The following is a 22,152-nucleotide window of genomic DNA, read 5'->3' as shown; positions in this document are numbered from 1 at the left end:
GTCTACAAATACTTAAACATACAAAATAAAAATAAATAAACTATTCATCCATATATATTCCTAATAGTTTCTGCTTCTGGCATATCCGGATGAAAAGTAACCCTCGAAATGTTTGTAGAAGATAGATAATTAGCTTAAATGTTTTTTTACATTAATCCATCAATTAACATAATAAAATTAGTTAACTTGTTTAATAATTGAAAATAATAATTTTAAACTTACTTCCACCTCGTGCATTGAGTTTCACATTAGATACGTATATGATCCAACTGTTTTTAATTGCATGGGCGGCGTTATAAGGTAATGACGCAGGAGCAAGATACAAAATCATGTTAATTACAAAACCTCTGTTAAAATTTCGAAGAAATATTGTAACAACAACAACAATAATAATAATAACTAGAAAGGTTACCCCCGCTACGTGGGGGGCAAAAGCTTTCTATGTTGTTTCCAAATTGATAAATATGACAGACGTAGAAAGTACAAGGATGAAAAGTCCGGGCTTTGCCCCGGACCGTTTTTTTTTTTTTTTTTTTTCATGTTTTTATGTAAAAATGTAAAAGTTTTGACTGCAAGGACCAGAAGTGTCAAAATGACTAAAGAATTAAAGGGGTATGAATTAACAACTTTTTAGAAAAGAGATCAAAGTTGTCAAACCGTTAAAGTTTTGTAGCCAAACTTTAAATATTAAAAGGTTCTTAAAAAGTGTAATAATATTGATTGCAATGACCAAAAGTGTCAAAATGACTAAAGAATGAGGAGCAAAGTTGCTAAAAAGACATCCAGATTTATTATTCCTAACTTTGAAACCCATCAATAGTATAGGGACTAATTCTGTCAAAAAATGGCAAGTTCACTATACCTAAGATTCATTTCTTTAATAATAATATATAATAAGAAAACTTACCACTAGTCTTGAAGAACTATTTCGCACGTGCAATCAAATCCTAGAAGACCTTCAGTAATAACTTTTCCAACAACAAGTAAACCATAATTTAATTAAACAAACTTAGATATTTTAGACATATAGATTAAATATTAAATATTAGTATAATGTGAATTTACCAATTAATCTTCGCTGATGATAATTCTTACAAGACTTTCAATGGAAGCAACCATAGGATAAATTGGAAATGAGTTTTCAACACCCGGTTCAAGATAAGTAAACTGTGTATATTGATTGATAGCTATTATCCACTCATCATCATCAATGATGTATCCTTCATACCGCGGGTAGTCATTTTGAGTCCATTCGACTTTAAAATGGTTTATAGAATATAAATTTCCAGTCATACATCTCCTTTCATATAATTCCATCAAATAGCTAGGCACAATAGCCACCATTTTCTGTCTCTAAATTAAAATATTGTTGAACAAATATAAATAAAGCGTAAATTATATAAATAGTTAAATTAAGTATAAAATAAATAATAATAATATTGGAACTTACATATTTATCAATTAAAAGCAGTATTAGTCTGTTTTTTTTAACATCTCGCCAAACCAAATCAATACGAACACACTTGAAATTATGCCAGCAATTTACATCTTTGAACGAACGAAAGGTCTGAACTTCAAAATACATATCCATTTTCTATAAAATATCAAATAAATAATAAAAAATACATAATACGTAACAATAATATAAAAAAACACTATTTATTCACTTTCCATTTATTTAGGAAACATATCATACGCAAGTTTTTATTTTTTTTAATAGATAATTGTTTAAATTTCTATTTAGGTCTATTTTAATATGTGATTAAAAAGACCATAATTATATGCTGGTTATTAGTGAATAAAAAAAATTAACGTAAATAATTAAATCTTAAAAAAACTAATGGTAATGTCTTGGGCTTTTGCAATCCAAATAAAATTGAAATTTCAGCCAATAAACTTATAAATTTGAGCCCATAAATTAACCCAATTTTTTCTTCGAATCCGCACTTTAACCTACAATATCTGTTCTTTCTTCTTCTTCCCCATCGATCACGATTCCTCCTGTACCTACCTCTACTTATGTATCTCTTCCCCATCGGTGATGATTTCTATTTGTTTAATCGCCAGTCTCTACACCGACATGGTTTTGACACCAGAAAATTCCCTAATAACATCATATCATTGGAGATGCGACCTTCAACTTTGAAAATCAGACCGTATCCTTCAAGATTCGACCTTCGTCTTCATCAGGTCGAGAATTGGTTCGTTTGAAAATCAGACGACATCTTGGTAATCGATAATTACTTTACCTTCTTAATAATCGATTTTTTTCATTAATCTTATATTGTTTGTAAAAGATTGTCTATAGTTGTTGACATATTATTTGTGCTAATAAGGTAAATTTATAATCATTATTGATTTTTTTTCATCAATATGCTCCTGGTTAGATGTGTATATGAAAATGGATAATAACTCCACCTTTTTAAATGTTGATTTTTTTTTCATTGATCTTTTCCTTTTCGTAAAATCCTATGCATAATTGTTGATATACTATTTGTGCTAATAAGGTAAATTGATAATCATTATTGAAAGTCGTCATTAATATTCTCCTATTTAGATATGTAATTGTTCATGTATTTGGTATGATTTTGGGAGGCAAGTGGAGGTATGCCTATGGTGTCACAGTTTGCTATTATATCTACACATATATTTGATGATGGTATTTTCAACTCATCTACACATTCTATTAGTGGGTTTATGTTTTAGAACTTTAGTATAATTACAATGTTTTTTTTATCCTTTACCCAAACATGAAAACAAATAAATCATGTAATATAGCATTTGGAAATTAGTACAAGTATCTTCGTTTTTGCTCAAATGATGGTAAAAATCAAGTTTCCTAATGGACATTAACAACAATCGTATCTCTTGATAGTATTTAGTTTAGTACCTTCTTGCACCAACTTGCTCTTTGGAGAAATTGATGAACTTTTCTTATGATCCTTCAGCTCCAAGAACACCAACTATTACCTTTGTTCACTATACAATATTAAAAAATTAGTTAAGCAAAAAATATATTTGTATTATTAAAATTTTATTATTGTTGTTCCTTGTCCTCTTTTTTTATTTTAATTTTTTTTCCATAAGATCTTCAACATTAAAATTTAAAAAGGCAAGTTGTTAGCTATTTTTTGAGATGTAATTTATTAACTAATATTTGATCAACTATTTTTGTATAGAAATTACAGCCAAAAGGGACTATTAGAGTCACTTTAATATGTGGAACATCTCTTTTTTTTCTTTTAATTTTTTTATGCTCCAAAATATCAGTACATGCATTGGTTTTTTCGAATCTCCGTGCTAAATCTGAAGTAAAGGTAGCCTATTATTTTTTTCAAACCCCAATGGAAAAATACTTATGCATGGATGCTCATTATTCAACCACTTTTGGTCCATGTTTTTTTTAATCTTTTTTAATTTAGATGTAGAGTTAATGCTTTTTGAAATTTTTTATTTTTATGAAGCATGTTCCAGCTTAGAAATATTGAGATTTATGTGAATAATGTTTAATCGATCATTTCCTAATCATCATATGTTTGCTCAAGAAAATACATATGTAGGATATTATGCTTGAAAGGTAATAATAACTTCTTGATTAATCTATAACATTACTCTTGGATTCCTGTAAAAGCTCATTCGGATTTTTTTTTTTTTACTTACTGATTGCAAAAAGAATAATAATAATAATAATAATAATAATAATAATAATAATAATTTGTTGAAAAATCCATTTGTTAAAAAAATTCATTTGTATCCTCTTACATCTGTTGAAAATTTCATTTGTTGAAAAGTTATTGTTGAAAAGTTCATTTTTTAAAAGCTATCTGTAACATTAGTATTGAAAAGTTTAATTGTTAAAAATTTTTATTTGTATCATTCTACATCTCTTGAAAAGTTCATTTAGCAGAAAGTTATATGACAGATTCATTTGTTTAAAAGTTCATTTTGTTTAAAAGTTATTTCGGTTGAAAAGTTCATTTGTATCATTTACATCTAATGAGAATATCATGTGTATGGTTTTAAAATCATGTAATAATTTGTTGAAAAGTTCATTTATATCATTTTAATTTTTACATGTGTAAAATAAAAACGATACAAATGATTTTTTATATATTGAAGCAATGTGCAATCATGTTGATAATATTTGATTTTTCTAGGAGACGATAAACCTTTGAAAGAGATAAAGAGGTGCAAACAAACCATTACCTGGCTTCAACTATATTATCGAAAATATGGCACAAGGAGAAAGGCCAATGTAGATGGTTATCAAAAAAAATATAAAGTGGTGAAGCTACTTCTGGGAAAAAGAGAGGGAGAAAGAGATATAAGAGAGAAGATGAGGAGTATAAAAATGGTTATGGGTCTTCTGGTTTTAAAGTAGGTAAAAACCACCACTGATCCGTGTGAAATGTTTGTTTGTTTAAAATCCATCCTTTGATTCATCCTCTTAATGTTAAGATGTAATATCCTCCATTGGATTAGATAGTAACATAGGGGAAAGGCTATAAGATAACAATCTTGGGGAAGTGTTGTATTGTCAAACAAATCACCTTTTCTGTTAAGCTTTTATTTTTTTTTTGTATTATATTTATATGTATGTATTGTATGCTATATAATGATATCTTGTATACTTATCCATGTTTTTATTTTCTTTTTATTTTGTATGTGTGTGAATGGGAGGGGTTTGGGTGGGGTAGGATTTGTGATGCATTGAAATGCTGTATCTTATAGTGTATAATATGTTTTTAAGATATCTTTTTTAAGAGATGCTTTTATATATATATATATATATATATATATATATATATATATATATATATAAAGTGTGATCCCATTACTTTCACGAGGGAACAATAAAAAGAAAAATAATATTGGGGTGACATACTACCACATCCACGCATCTTCTCATTGACTAAATTCACAATTTAATATATTAAAAATAATGAATCGACAATTTTAGAACAAATATAACAACGCAAACGACATGAACCAAAAACTTCAAAAAGTGTGTATCATTTTTCAGTAGACGAATCAAATTTGTGGAAACTCTCTCTAAAAGTAAAAGCCTAGTCTTGTATGAAATTTACGAGAAACCCTCAAATCTAAAATTTTATCTTGTGTTATAAATACAGTCCGAGTGTTTTATAGTTGTTCTTCAACATTCCAAAAACCATGTCGAACCTTCTCCTCTCTCTTTCCCTATCCCTCCTCCTCTCCCCTCTTTTCTTCATTTCCATGGATGATCAATCAATTGATTTAAGTTACCCCAACTAGTAGCGGAACTAGAAATTTTTATATGGGAATACAAAAATTATCAATAAATATTCTATGTAGTTATCATATCTAAAGCATTAAAAAATATGATATAATCTCTTTAGGTGTGGGTACAATATCATAGAACATGCTTATAAATAATTTTTTTTATATATAAAATTACATAAAAATATATGTAAGAGTATATGTTTTTATAATTAATTAAGGGTTGTATTTGAAAAATTAAAAAAAAAATTCTTAAAAGACTAGTCTAAGTAGCTTTTCAAAAACCTAGTTTATAAACTATTTTTGCTTACCAAACACGACAACATAAAAAAGTTCGAAAAATAAGCTAGCTTATCAGATAAATATGACGCGCCAGAAAAAAAAAAATAATAATAATAATAAATAATAAATAAATAATGCAATAACACACTTCACCACGTGTTATAAATAGAATCCAGTGTTTGTAGTCGTTGTTTCAAGTTTAACATTCCAAAAACCATGTCTTGCCTTCTCCACTCGCTTTCCCTCTCTCTCCTCCTCTTCCCCTTCTTCTTCTTCATCTCCATGGCCGATCAATCTAATGATACGCGTTACCCCAGCTGCCTTTCATACAATTGCGCAAACCTCACAATCAGTTACCCTTTTTGGAGGCTCGACAGTGAAGCCCCTACCCAGTTTTGCGGTTATGGAGGTTTTGGGATCAATTGCTCCAACAATGTTCCAGTTGTTTATTTCGGAAGCGATTCTTATTATATCCCTAACATAAACTACGAATCTAAGAGTATTGTCCTTGTGGACTACGACGTTTCTCCCGTCGTCCCCGCCGTCGTCTGCCCGAGGGTACGCCATAGCATTGATTGGGGAGATATGCCTTTCAATTTCTGGGGGCAAAACGTTAACCTAAGTTTTCACTTTAATTGCACCGGAGTACCTGATTTTGCAAGAGAAATACCGTGTTTGAGTACCTCTACTAATAAGTCGTGCGTTAATGATTTGAATTACGAGCCGGAGAATTTCAGTTGGACTGTGTACTCCTGCGATGATGAGGTGGTAACAACGGTGTTCGATGTATTCAGTTCAACAATGGCGCTGGAGACGGAGTTCAGTAGAGCCTTAAGACAAGGATTTGAGCTAAAATGGGGGAGGATGGAGGACTGCCAAAAGTGTGAGGAGTCCGGTGGGCGCTGCGGTCATAATAACAGTACGACGGAGTTAATGTGTTTTTGCTCCGGTGGTGCGATCACTATGGCTCATTGTAAAGGTACCTTCGTTGAAACTCCTCGCTTCATGTTAAATTCCATATCTACCCCTGTTAAAACAGCAAATTTACATCTTCGGAAGACATTATCAGCCGTGGGACGTGGCAAAATTGTATCGGATAATCTGGAAAAAAACTTTTGCTAGTTAATAACACTAGTAGTTTCAACCGACTTTTTTTTTTTGATGCTAAAATTAAAATTAATATTTATATCTTCTAAATTACAATGTTTATTATGTAAATGAGAAAAAAAATAGAAAATTATTATTATATAAATAAATTTAACTTTAATAATAATATTAATAACCCATTCCATTTTCATATAATTTATCGTAAACTTTAAATTCAAGTTAAAATTGAATAGTCAACGATACGAAAAGTCAAAACTAGCAAGCTAGACGTTTTTTTAATAGTAGTATCCGTCTCCATGGAAATTTCAAGCTACCAGCCTACCACACTTCTATTGACCATCCATACCTTCAATTTATCTGCCCAATCTTCATCTCAACCTCTACATCTTTTCGACGATGTTTCCTTTACTCATCATCTTCATTCTATTCCCAATTCTTTCTCTCGCAAACATCCAGCAATTTTATGACTGTTCAACTGGGCTCTACACTTGTGGTCTGGCAATCTCATATATCAGCTATCCGTTTTGGGGAAATGGTCGTCCTTCTTACTGTGGTCTTGAGGGATTCGGTTACTTGCAGAGAAGACAACGTCACCACTCTCCAAATCGTCAACACCACGTTCCGGTACATTGTGTTTAGTTACGTTCCCGATGATTCTCTGATTCTAGGGTTACACTTTTCGTGTCTGGAGGATGTGGTTAGGTCTACTCCGAATAGGAACAGATTTAATTGTTCCGGTGAGGAAGACGATAGTTTCTTTGACAATCAACGCACTACTGTAGTGGAGCGTTGTGAGCGTTTCGAGTACTGCATATGATCAGTTTAACCGGAGTGAAATGATGCCGTTGGAGAAGTTGTTTTGGATGGGTTTTTTAATGGAGTTTAGGGTGGACGGCGGAAGAAATTTCTCCTGGTGGGAGAGCTCCGGTGGGACGTGTTGGTCCAATTTGGATTCCTCCAGCCCTTCTTGCATTTGCCTAGCTCGATGATGTTAATTTCCCGCTTGGTATGCTGTTCAGATTTGTCGGTTGCTCAGTTTTCACTGATATTTCTGTAGATTTTTTAATTTGCAGTTGATAAAAAATAACGATGACTAATAGTTTACCAACTTACTTGTCTAACGAAGAATGTTAAACAACGTCGAGTACAAATATGAACAAAACGGTGCGTTAGAACTCCACAAAAACCTTTTATATAATTTTACCAAACTCCTATTTGTGTGAGTTTTTTTTTTATTATTATTAATTTTTTTTATATCCAGTTATTCATGGAGTATTAGATCAGTGGTGGATTCAGATCAATGTAAGGGGTATCCCCAGTAAGTAAATGAGTATCCATGACAAAAAAGAATGGTGTAATACACATTAAGAAAAAAAAATTTCAGAAAAAATTACACTACTAAATTTTTTTTAGAGGTATCCCGGGCTACCATGGGAAACGTAGTAGATCCGCCTATGTATTAGGCTAACTGATGTACCTACACCACTAAGACCGAGGTGGATGTCGAAACTCTCCTCATTTTTTCCATGTCACATGATCCTTTCTTCCGCTTTTTTTTCTCTCACCAAAAATCAAGGAAAATTTTTTATTTTTTGTTTTTGTTTTTTGTTAAATAAAATTAATTGATTTTGATGATTTATAAATTTTAATTAAAAATGAAAACCAATTCATTAATTAAAAATAACATTAAAAGATACATTAAAATAAGCAATATCAAAAATAAAATAAAAAAACTACTAGAGAACAACAAATATTAAAAAACTAAAACCTAGAAAACATAATTAATATCTCAATTAAAAAAAACAAAATACACCACTCGTAATCACTGTCCTCGGCATCGACCTCATCGTTATTGTCGTTCTCATCAATGTCATTTTCGTCATCCGAGTCCTCGCTCTCGACGAATATATCCGAACCATCATTTGATTCGTCAAACAAATCATCGTGTCAATACTCTGTCGGTGGTTGAATATAAGCCTTATAAACATGCTCCACAAAATCAGCACGAATGACGTAATGAATGTCATGATTATGTGGTTCTCTTCTATTTGCCCTATACTCTTGCGTATCAACGACTGCTTTTTCGACATTTGACAAAACTTCGTTTTTTTATTTTTTTTATTTTTTATAGAAATATCGCTCTTCCTTCATCTTCAAAAATCATATTATGTAATATGATGAATGCATACATTACGTGTTGCAACATTCTCACTTCATATGACCATGTCCCGACTGGTAGTACTTGCCAACCTTCTCACTTCATTTGGCACCACCATTCCCGCACCGACAGTGGGGTGTTCCGGAGAGCAGGAAGAACTCCCGCACTCCTTCCCTTGCCCACACCGTCCGACCTAATATGGTGGATGCCACCCATCACCTACACAACCATTAAAAAGTGCGTATACCCACAACATCACCACTCCAAATCATCAACACAACATTCTGCATCGGTAAACAATACTAAACTCACCCTTGCCCGTGATGATCTCTGGGAGGGTACTCAACCGAATGCTTGTTCATTGAAACCGAATAAATCGCTTACCGATACCACGTTTCAATCCACTTTTTTTAGTTACGTTCCTGATGGATCTCTTTTGCTAGGCTATACTTTTTTTGTCTGGAAGATGTTGTTAGGTCGATTCCAAATAGGAACATGTTTAATTGTTCTGGTAAATGGTAATGAAGATGGGAGACTTAGTTTCATTGGGAATCGATCAATTGTTGTAGGGGAGGGATGTGAGTGTGTGATTGGAGTGCCGGTTTTGAGGACAACGTTTGAGGGTTTTAATCGGAGTGAAACAACGCCGTTGCATGAGTTGTTGTCGATGGGTTTTCAGATGGAGTACAGGGTGGACGGCGGCGGAATTTGCTCCCAGTGTCAGTCCTCCGGTGGGTCGTGTTGGTCCGATTCGAATTCCTTGGTCTCCATAACCCTTCTTGGCATTTGCCCCGATGGTGTTTCCCTCTTGGTATGCGGCTCAGTTTGTCGCCTAGCTCAAATTTCTTTGATTATTTCGTTAGAGTTTTTAGCAGTTGATCAAAAATAACAATGACGAAGTTATACGTAAAGTAGTTACAACGAAGAATGTTAAATAAGGATCAAAGCTGAATAAGACATTGAGAGGAACAAATATGAACAAACGGTGGGTTGATATCTTCAAAAACGTTTTATATTATTTTACCAAACTTGTATTTGTTTGAGTTTTTCTGCATCGAGTAATCCATCAACTTACTTTGTTGACAATTTTATAAAAATCATTTATATGGATGCTTGAGTAGATAAAGAGAAATCTCAATTTGTAATTAATAATAGGATATGTACTAGACTGTAATGAAGTTAACAGTTACAACTACGAGTTAAGAATTACAATTATGAACATATTTCTTTAAAATTGCGTATGACTATAATGAACTTATGAATTACTAATATGAGAATGTTACTGCATAGTTAAGTAAACTAAACGAACAAAAGAATTAGAAAAATGAACGTATTTCTTTAAAATTGAGATGTTTGATGTGTGATCAAATAGGGATTCAAAATCATTGAGTGTACAATTAACTTTGATATTTCATGAACATACCTGAAGAAAAAAATTAATTATAAGTAATTGCAAAACACGCTATGTGCTAGAGGTGCGCATTTGGATCAAACCGGTTCTTGGACCGGACTGGTTTTGGAGAATATTGTAGATCGTGGACCGGACTAGATGAGTCGTGTCCGGGTTTTCCGGTTCTTGGACCCGTTTGGACCGGTACAACTTTAATTCCATAGATTACAAGTCGTTAAAATAAGTTTTTGGGTTTGATAGAACTCGTTAAAACGAATATGTTATTAGGTTTGATATGATGCAACTTGTAAAAATGATTACATTTCCATTTCATGCATAACTAATCTACATTGATGTTATAATATTATAACTTACAAAATTAATTTTCCAAATAAAAGCAACTAATATAAAAATTCAAGTTCACCAAGATCCCTTTCATATGATTTATCTGTCAAAAATACATAAAATTCAGAATTATAGTCTAAAATAATAGTTAAAAAATTAAAATATTTCAGCTTTGATAGCTCTACTTTGAAGGATTATAACTCAGTGGATATATACCAAAATAAACAAAATTATAGTCTAAATTCATCTACAAATTGTAAACTAAATGTTGGAAAAAACCAGAGGTCAATCCGGCTTAAAACGAATGAATTATGAGTGTTTAAAAAATGTCACAGATTACAAAATCTTGCTGAAAAACTGAATTTTTTCAGCTTTGATAGCTCTATTTTGAAGGATTGTAACTCAGTGGATATATACCAAAATAAACAAAATTATAGTCTAAATTCATCTACAAACTGTAAACTAAATGTTGGAAAAAACCGCAGGTCAATCCGATTTAAAATGAATGAGTTATGGGTGTTTAAAAAATATCACATAAACTTTAAACATGTCCAACCGGTTCTAAACCCGGTAAAAACCGGACCGAACCGGAAAAAAAACCAGACCGGACCGGATAGAAATCTAAGCACCGAGAACCGGCCCGAGTGTCCAAAAAAAGGTCCTGTCCGGTCCGGTCCACCAGTCCAAATGCTCACCCTTACTATGTGTCATTTCTGGCAACCTTACACTAAATGTATATAGTATACTTAAATTTTGAATTATGTTATTATAAATTTAAATTATTTTGAGGAAAAAAAGAATATTATTTTAATGATTGAATGTGTCAAGGTGAAGGTCGTTACTTGGTACCTTAAAGTCTATAGATCTATATAATAATGTTCCAATAAATATTATATTATTTTGACGAAAAAATGTTGAATGTTATTTTGACAAATAATGATGATTGCGTCAACGCGGAGATCACTCGTGGTGTCATAAAATCTATAGGTCTACATGAAAAGAAAATAAGGTTTAGGTAATCCGCTACCCCCTTCCTATTTATTATCCCCTCCCTATCGATTGATTGAATGTTTTGTTATTATATATATATATATATAGAGGTAAGTGAATATACCTAACAACCTTATATAAGCTTAGGTACCTAACCACATTATATTACATTGTTTTGCATTATATTTCCATTGCAATCGTCTAAGGTTCTTAAACTTCAACCCTTAACTTGATTTAATTCCAAGATTTTTAGACATTTACCATTATATTCTTCCTACACCATTTGATTTGTAACGGTAGGATATGAAGCCCACCAGGGGGTCTCCGATAGAAAGACGTCATTAGAAGGAAAATAATGGTGAAAGTCCAAAGATTTTGGAAGCAACCAAGTTATGAGGTTGAATTTTAAGAACTTTGGGTGGTTACAATGCAAATATGATACAAAATTACGTAGTATGATGTGGTTAGGTACCTAAACTTATATAAAATTGTTAAGTATATTCACTTTATATATATATATATATATATATATATATATATATATATATATATATATATATATATATATATATATATATATATATATATATATATATATATATATATATATATATATATATATATATATATATATAGGGTTAGGTTCATGTGAGACGGCCTAATTTTGTGTGACCGTGAGATGCATTTTTTTTATTTATTTTATTTTTATTTTTAATTTTTTTAGTTAATTCAAGTTCCAAAAATAATATTTAAAAAAAGAATTTTTTGATTTTTCCATTTATTTTGCATTTTAAAATTATTTTTAGAATATGTACAATGTAATATTCTAGGGTAAATTACACCAATCGTCCCTCGTGCACATGCCAAAAAGCGTGTTTAGTCTCTATTTTCAAAAATTAACTCGGACCATCCCTTCTTTGGTTAAAACTTGCACGATTCATTCCTCATTAATTTAATTTTGCACTCTTCATCCCTTACAATACATGAAATGACTATTATGCCCTTTTGGTATTTCTTTTCCAATTAATTTAATGTTCTTATTATTTTTAATTAAAAAAAGATAAATATTATGACCCATTTCATCTCTTTATTTCCTTTCCAATTCATTTAATGTTCTTCAAGATCCCGATCTCCATCTTCGTTAATAAATCTGGTTCCCGACACCACCTCCGGTCATCATCTCCGTCCATAGTCTTAGTCCCTGGTAACAGCTCCGGTCACCATCTCTATCTATAAACTTGAAGCTGCTACTCAAATGCGAAACATAAATCCAATATACAAATCAAACCCAAAACCAAAATATAACCTCAAATTCAAATGTAAATCCAAAATCAAACCTGCAAATTCAAAGTCAAATCCAAAACCAAAATCCCTAATGAAAAAATCATAAGTTGTTGTGTTTTGCTCATCTGAATCTTATGCGATTTTGGAAAACGAAGCATTGGTTTCAGATATGGATGAAGTTCTGTTGGCCGGTGAAGTTAAGGTTTGAAATCAGAGATTTTCAAATTTCTGGTGCGAAAGTTCAATTAGGGAGTGTACACAACGGAATTCCACACGCAGTGACGCCGAAGTTCCATGTTGTCCACCTTCGATCAGTCGTAGCCTTTCTGGCGAACGATTACCGATGCAAAAGTTCTGTCCTTTTGTGAATCCGACGACGTCGACGGTCTGAAATCATAGATTTTCAGATTTCAATCGTCGTCTAGCAAAAGATTTTGGGGTTTTAGATCTCAACCAGTGACTCCAATCTTCCATGTCTTTAATCGTTTACCAAGACCTCATCTTTATCAACTTCTCTCGCCGGAAAAGTAGTGAGAGACGGAGGAGAATCGGCGCCGGAGCAGAGAGATGTAGAGTAGTCTGCCATTTTTGTTTTAAGGGAGTTGGGGACGAAGGCAAACAGGGGAAAGGGAAACGAGAGGGGCGGGTTAGTAGGAAGTTTTTTTTTTTTTTTTTTTTTCTTTTTCTTTAATTTAAAAATGATAAATAAATAAAAGAAAATTAATAAATAAATTATTAAGGGTAAAATGGTATATCCAAAGGGATGAAGTGTGCAAGTTTTAAACAAACGAGGGACAGTCCGAGTTAATTTTTGAAAATAGGGACTAAACACGCTTTTTGACATGTGCACGAGGGATGATTGGTGTAATTTACCCAATATTCTATTTAGAATATTTCACGTATTTTTCAAAAAAAAAAAAGGATTTTTTTTTTTATTTTTTTTAGTTAATTCAAGTTCAGAAAATAATATTTAAATAAAGAATTTTTAGATTTTTCCATTTATTTTGCATTTTAAAATTATTTTTTAGAATATGTCAGTGTAATATTCTATTTAGAATATTTCACGTATTTTAAAAAAAAAGGGATCTTATTTTATTTTATTTTTATTTATTTATTATTTTTTTTAGTTAATTCAAGTTCCGAAAATAATATTTAAAAAAAAGAATTTTTGGATTTTTCCATTTATTTTGCATTTTACAAGTATTTTTAAATTTGGTCTCACGGTTTCACAAAATTAGAATGGTCTCAAATGAACCTGAACCTATATATATATATATATATATATATATATATATATATATATATATATATATATATATATATATATATATATATATTAAATCTATAATTAAATAAATATATATTTTAATAAATATTATTACAAATAAAAAGACAACCGTAAATACTTAATCAACATTGCAATTAAATTCTCAAACATTGCAAATAAATATAAGTTATTTTTTAAGGACCAAAAAATTAAAATACTTAAAACATAAAATATTAAAAAAACACTAAACAATATATATATATATATATATATATATATATATATATATATATATATATATATATATATATATATATATATATATATATATATATATTAAAAATGCAATTAAAGAAAAAGAATGAAATAATAGAAAAAATGACATTTGGATTGGACATAAAGTGAATAGAAACAGGTGAGGGGGTGGCAAAGCAACAGGACCCAAGAAAATGACATTATAGGATAATGACTTAAAATGATAATATATTTTTGATTTGTACGTATTTAGTAATTAATTTTGTTATTGATTTTTTTCCATATTTTCCCATTGAACTTGTTGTATTATTCAAAAAACATCCTTATGACATACAATCATAGGTTTAGTCGGTCTCCGACGTATTTGACGGTCTTTGACATATTTAATAGCTCCGATGAGGTTCTGGTCATCTTTTCCGATGAGTTTTGTTGACTTTGAAATTTTTTGGGGATTTTTTGGAACTAAAAGGATCCACCTCCATCATCTTTAGGAACCACAACCCACAACCTTAACCCTTCTCCATCACCACCATACCCTTATTATACCTCCTTCAGCGATCTTCATCACAACCAAACACCACCATTAAGCTACCCTAACACCATGCTTATTTCTCCATCCTAGCCTACACAACCCACCATCCTAGCACCTATAAAGTAATAAGAAAAATAAGTGTAGACCATACACCTATTTTTGGGTTGAACCCTTCTTCCACCATTACCTCCACCATCATCCTCTATCATACACATAGCCACCATCCCCGTCGCCAACACCTTCAACACCATTTCATTGCATTCCATTGCTCACATCCCACTAGGTACGTATGATTTCATTTGGATCATCCAAGAATAACAATTCAGAAAATGAGGGACTGAAAAAATAGAGTTGATATATCATGTACTAGATATAATTAATATGGTAGTGTATAACTAATTTCGTTGCTTCAACGTTTTGAAATGGCCATTAGATTATATTGGAGGGAAGTGAGATGAGGTGGTGTTTTCTTGACTTTTGTCATTGTTTGATTCAGAAAAAGTGAGAGGGTGAGTGGGTATAGTGGGCCTCATTTAGTTTCTAATAAACTTAAGTATTAAAACAATTTCATATTTTGGAGAAAACAAATTTTAGGGGTATAAAAGTCATTTTATGTTGGTAGGGATCAAAATCACTAAAATATTCAAATTTGGACAACTAATGCAATACCAAAGTTTTTTTGGATTGAAACCACAAAAAATGACAATCACATGGACTATTTTTGTAGTTCACTCTGTTTTTATATTGAATTAGGTTTCTTAGAATGTCCGCCATGTTGTTGAACCCCAAGACTGTTTTCGATATGCGCCATTATAATTGTTAGCCAAACATGTTAATATACCATTTGGTCTTACACTTCTTCACTCGATCTTCACATGAGCATGTATACACTTCTCCACTCGAGTATATAATATTCACACTTCTTCACTAGAACATGTCTTCCCTACCATTATAACAAAGCATGTGTACCTTTCTATTCTAGAAATGGTAGATACGAATGAAAATCTCAACGAAACTAGGTTTAGTTGCACATAATTTATACTTAGATTGCATAGTATTTCAACATTACAACGATAAGAGCAACCAACCTTCTGCACTTTATGGGGATTTGATCATGTTATTCGGATCCATAACACACATATGTGCATGCATGCCACACTCCCATGTTTAGGTGAAATTTAAGGTGAATGAAGTTTTACGATCATTAGAATCTATATACATATAAATCCACTTATTTTTCACTCGTCCACCAATGTTGGATGGTTCAAAAGCCATTATACCACTTAACCAACCCTTTTAATAAGCATACTTTGGCGATTAGTTTATCATTCATTTGAGTTAAAATTTGGACATTTAATATGCCAACACAAAGATACGACAATAGAAAACAAAAATGTATAACCATTTACCCTTTTATGAATGTATAATGTTCATATATTTTTTTCAAACTTTGGAAAAACCCAATTTTGGAAAATAGGTAAACTCGTCTTTCTAACATAATGGGTTTTAAGATAGTAAAATTTTAAGATATATATATATATATATATATATATATATATATATATATATATATATATATATATATATATATATAGAGAGAGAGAGAGAGAGAGAGAGAGTCCATGTTTTACTCTTCAAAAGAGCCTCATTGAGATAGGGTAGAGTTTAACATATATAGAGACATATGAGAATGTGTCTAGCCGATGTGGAACACACTAATACTCCTTCATAGAATAGGCTACGAGGTTATAAGCCATGAGGAGCTAGCTTTCGGTCTAATATTGTGTAAGATATATGTGGAGTTCATGGTTTTACTCTCCAAAAGATCCCTTATAGAGAGGGTAGACTCCATGTTAGTGTATCCAATATCGGTAAGACGCATTCCGATATGCCATTATATATGTTGGAGTTTCTCTCTCTTCGTAAGGTTCTTTTGGAGATAATCCAAAGACTCCACGTATATCTTACACGTTATTAGATTCAACATACAACACCACCAGCATAGCAAATGATTGTCGATCCTCAGATAGAGTCTTCGTCTGAGTGGTGTTAGTCAGTGGCGAGTCTGGAACTATAAATCACATGGTTCACGATTTAATTGAAACCGACAGAAAATGAAAAAAAAAATAATAAAAAAAACTACTTGCGGGTCCGGTTCATGTCATATTAACATGATATAAAATGTAAAAAAAACAAAAATAAAAAGTATTACTTTTGCTAGTATGCTCTTTTAATTTCAATCTCTCTAATTCACATGATAAAGTTTCATACTTGGTCGTTATGTCAACAACTTGTGAACTTAAACCAACTTTTATATGTTTATGTTGATCATTATCTTCTTCTACTTTTATTTATCATTCATTTAAAAAAACTTTAATAATGACATTTTTTATTTTAATTTCTAAAACAAATGACAATTAACTAACACAATTCTAAAACTTGGAAGTGAATGTAATTAAAAAAGTTAAAAGAACCAGTTGCCAAAATCATTGACAAATTCGCCCATGTTAGTGTGAACTTATCAAAGGTTTCGAATTTGGAAGTGAATTTTAAAAAAAGTTTTAAACAAAGACCAAAAAATGAAAAATGTATTTTCAAATTGTCAAATGCATTAAGAAAATAGCCTCTTTTAATCAAATAATAAAGGTCTTGGAATTTGGAACTTGGAAAACAATAAACAATTGTCATTTATCAAATACATTAACAAAATGGCCAACCTCAATGAATCGGTAAAAAAATTCAATTAAGAATGAACATTAGATGTGATTAATTGAAACGTAATTAAACAAAGTTACAAAGACCTTAAACCAATGGCAAAAATAGTACAATTTTGAATTGAGAATTGTACAAATCTGTCGGAGTGTGAGTCTGGTCAGTCGGTGGTGTTGTAGGAATAAGGCAGGCAGGCGGCCGACATGAGTCGGTTGGTTGATGGCGCTGAGAGTGTTTAGTGCATCAATCACATTCACAACAACCTTCAAAATCGTTTTAATTTTCCATATTTTTTTCCCTTTTCTGTTTAATTACAAATTTTTAATAGGCCATTGTTTTTTTAGCTTACTAGACATGGATCCGCTATTTGATTGGGTATTGAAATATAAATTTTAGGCTTCTAAAATTTTTTGTTCCTTCTAAATATGAGGTAGTTCACTCAAAATTTGTAAGTTGGGTCATAATTATTTTATTAAATAAATCTATATAATGTAAAAAATTAGGTGGGTTAGAGGACCCACCTTCATCAAACATAAATTGGTCATTGATGTTAGTGTAGCACACATCAATGCGACAAGGTCCTATATGTCACTATATATGTCGGACTTTACCCTCACTCCACAAGGTGTTTTTTGGAGACCAAACTAGTAATTCTACATATATCAGACATATGAGACATATGGGGCAATATCTAGCTAATGTGGGACATACGAACTATTCCTTCTAAAAAGGTAATAAACCAAAGGTAATCTGTATGTGTCTAAAAAGAATTAAGGAAAGAACATTTCATGTTGTAGTAAGCAAGAACTAATATAACTTTTTTGTTGGTTTTGCAGGGTCCGGAACTAATTGGACGTTAAAACTTGGTAAGTTTTTACAATTATCTTATATGATTTAATTTAGGATTTACAAAAAGGTTGTCGTCATTGGAGATTTATGTTGCCGAAACTAAAAGTATTTGTATCCTCAAAAGAAATTCGAAAAGGAAAAAAAAGACAATGTTTGTGGACACATGTTGTTGGCTTGGCATTAAAGTTATTATAAGATTAGAAGGTTTTCTAGGTGTTTTAACTAAAACAATAAACTTTTTCTTTGTCGCAGTTCTCGGAATTGTATCAGCATTTATGACGATTACGTTGGTACTCATAGTATATTGCATTAGCAAATTCTCACCAAGCAATTGTGTTGCATTATTTAAGCATCAAACTGAGGACGAAAAAAGTGTTGAGGCCTTTGTCATACAATATGGATCCTTAAGTACGAAAAGATACACTTATGCTCATATTAAGAAGATGACAAATTCATTTAGAGTCAAATTAGGACAAGGAGGTTTTGGTACCGTGTTTAAAGGAAAGCTATCGGATGGACGTCCTGTGGCAGTAAAAGTTTTAAACTCATTGAAAGCAAGTGGACAAGAATTTATAAACGAAGTTGCAAGCATTGGTAGAACTTCTCATATTAATATAGTTACTCTTTTGGGATTTTGTTTTGACTCTAAAAAAAGAGCTCTCGTATATGAGTTCATGCCAAACGGATCATTAGAAAAGTTTATACATGGTCATGTTCCTCTAAACACAAGCGAGCATATAGGAGTACAGAAGTTGTTTGATGTAGCCCTTGGAATAGCACGAGGTCTTGACTACTTGCATCGTGGCTGCAACACTCGAATTTTGCATCTTGATATAAAGCCACATAATATCCTCCTTGACGAAGATTTTTGCCCTAAGATAGCAGATTTTGGGCTTGCAAAATTATACTCTAGGAAAGAGAGTATTGTTTCCATGATTGAGGCTAGAGGCACCATTGGGTATATTGCCCCTGAAGTTTTTAATAGAAGCTTTGGAGGAGTCTCCCATAAGGCTGATGTTTATAGTTATGGGATGTTGATACTAGAAATGGTTGGAGGAAGGAAAAATGTTGACGCTGGTGTTGGTTCTGGGCATACGAGTGAGATATATTTTCCTTATTGGATTTACAACCGCCTAAAGAAGGAAGAATTCGTATTAGATGGTATAATAAGTGTAGAGGAAAATGATTATGCTAGAAAGATGACAATAGTTGGTTTATGGTGTATACAAACTGATCCAAAGCAAAGGCCGTCGATTAATGAAGTGATTGAAATGTTAGAAGGAAGGTTGCAGGCATTGGCAATTCCACCAAAACCGTTCTTTTCTTCTCCTCCACGATCACCACCCACCGCATTTAGCACATCGTAAGAAGTGAGCGGTGAGTACTGTATTTCACAAATGACATGATATATTAACACAATCAAACTGTATTTTTATATGATAGCTCCACATTTTCTTTAGAGGGAAAGTGTGATGTAAAATTTATAATTTTCTAACGATTGGAGGTATCTTCCTATGCTTTAAGTTTTTTTTCAAACACTTTTTGTGGTTCATTACGACATCTTCAATTGTGAAAATAGCCTGCATAGGTTGTATTGTAAAACATGTCATTACAGTATTATATGATAGCAAAACAACAGAAATATATATATATATATATATATATATATATAGACACACACACACACACACACAGAGAGAGAGAGAGAGAGAGAGAGAGAGAGAGAGAGAGAGAGAGAGAGAGAGAGAGAGAGAGAGAGAGAGAGAGAGAGAGAGAGAGAGAGAGAGAGAGAGAGAGAGAGAGAGAACCATAATTAACCAATGAACCAATCTTTTTTTCAACATTTAAAACTTATTTTTTATCAAAAAAAAAAAAACTAAAAATACAGAAATTCTTAACTTTGTATTTTTTTCCAATGACATAAAATTCGAATTTTCTTTTTCTTTTCGTCAAATTCACAATGTAAATCTTTGAAAATTCACAATATGAATCTAAATTCACTCGGTGAATCTGAAAATTATTTTTCACATTCACAATGTTAAGTTATGAATTTAGATATTTTGGATTTTTTTCGATAAAGAATAAGCTCTAGAACTTAAAAAAAGATTTGGTTTTTTGGAGAACCAATATATATATATATATATATATATATATATATATATATATATATATATATATATATATTATATATATATATATATATATATATATATAAAAGAACAAAACCAAGCAAAATTTTGAAGTCTTGTTTACACATTTATACAATAAACTATAAAATAAGAATGGAAATTCCTTGAACCACCTGTCATTATGCACACATTTGTGAACGATGTGCTCCAAATTTTCTGATACTGATTGGTTTTTGTACAACGATTCTTGAAATTTTGTTGCAAATAATAAATTTTAGTTGGTTAAAAATACGGAAATCAGTTTTTTATGTAGAAACTTCTTATATATGATGAAATATGTGGAAAACCTCTCTATTAGGGGTCGTGTATTGAGTACTATAAATAAGATACATAATACACAAGGGCCCTTATACTATACAAAAGGAAATAAAACAGCCAAAAGCATAATCTGTTTAACACACCCCCGTAATTTGAACTAGGGGATCTCTAATGTTCAAACTATCTCTAAAATTAAGCAATAACTGAGTAGGTAAGCCCTTTGTAAATATGTCTACAAACTGATATGTTGATGGAACATGCAAAACACGCATATGATCAATCACAACACGTTCCCTAACAAAATGTAAATCTATTTCCACATGCTAGGTTCTTTTGTGCTGAATAGGGTTGGATGCTAGATACATGGTACTGACATTATAACAGAAGACAACAATGGCACAAGAAAGCGGACATGATAATTCGAGGAGAAAATTACGAAGCCAAGCAGTTTCAGTAACTACATTGGCTACCCCCCGATACTCGGCTTTGGCAATAGAGCGAGTGACTACAGGTTGCCATTTGGAAGACCAAGAGATTAGGTTATCTCCAAGATAAACACATAACCCAGAAGTGGACTGACGAGTAGTAGGACACCCGACCCAATCAACATCAGAATAGGAAATCAAGCGATCAACGGCTGACAGATGGATATGAAGACCATGAGTTAACATACCTTGAAGATATTGTAAGATGCATCTAAGGGCATGGAGATGCAGAGCACGCGGGTCATGCATATAGAGGTAGACTTGCTGTACGGCATACGCAATATCAGGGCGAGTAAAAGTCAAATATTGCAAAGCTCCAACAAGACCTCGATAGAGAGGAGGGGGGGGGGGTCAGAGACTAGCTCGCCCCCAGCAACGAGCTTGCTTTTGGTATCAGTTGGGGTACTATAGGGATTACAAGTAGCCATATTAGCACGAGACAAAATTCTCTTGAGTAAAGGTAGATTGAGATAAGAAAAGACCAGAGGAGCTGTGGGTGGTAGCAATACCTAGAAATAAAGAGAGAGAGAACCGAGATCAGACATAGGAAATTCAGACAAAAGCTGAGAAATAACTGTGGATATGAGAGTGGGAGAGGAAGCAGTGGGAATTATGTCATCAACATAGAGAAGGAGGTAGATAGTCTCAAAACCATGATGGAAAGTGAAAAGAGAGCTATCAGACCTACTGCTTAGAAAGCTAAGAGTGGAGAGATAGACTGTGAAGCGTTGGTACCATGTGCAGGGAGCTTGTTTTATCCTATAGGGGGCTTTGCAAAGACGACATACAT

At 32.0% G+C, this 22,152-nt stretch overlaps 1 protein-coding gene and 1 long non-coding RNA gene across 2 annotated transcripts; both read left to right on the top strand.

The window, feature by feature from the left end:
• The first annotated feature begins 1,929 nt into the window (after positions 1-1,929).
• LOC111903574 (uncharacterized) lies at positions 1,930-4,657 on the top strand. Its single transcript, XR_002854220.2, has 2 exons — positions 1,930-2,229; positions 4,158-4,657. It is a non-coding gene; the product is annotated as an uncharacterized LOC111903574 (long non-coding RNA).
• A 1,061-nt stretch (positions 4,658-5,718) lies between these two features.
• Positions 5,719-20,042, top strand: LOC111903573 (LEAF RUST 10 DISEASE-RESISTANCE LOCUS RECEPTOR-LIKE PROTEIN KINASE-like 2.1). Its single transcript, XM_023899341.3, has 3 exons — positions 5,719-6,520; positions 18,418-18,447; positions 18,683-20,042. The coding sequence occupies exons 1-3, from the start codon at positions 5,758-5,760 to the stop codon at positions 19,795-19,797; spliced, it is 1,908 nt and encodes a 635-aa protein (XP_023755109.2). The 5' UTR covers positions 5,719-5,757; the 3' UTR covers positions 19,798-20,042.
• Positions 20,043-22,152: the final 2,110 nt, after the last annotated feature.

The sequence above is a fragment of the Lactuca sativa genome, chromosome 8, assembly GCF_002870075.4.
Source record: "Lactuca sativa cultivar Salinas chromosome 8, Lsat_Salinas_v11, whole genome shotgun sequence".
Classification (NCBI taxonomy): Eukaryota; Viridiplantae; Streptophyta; class Magnoliopsida; order Asterales; family Asteraceae; genus Lactuca; species Lactuca sativa.
The sequence above is the reverse complement of the archived record's forward strand: the minus strand, read 5'-3'. Positions and strand labels throughout refer to the sequence as shown.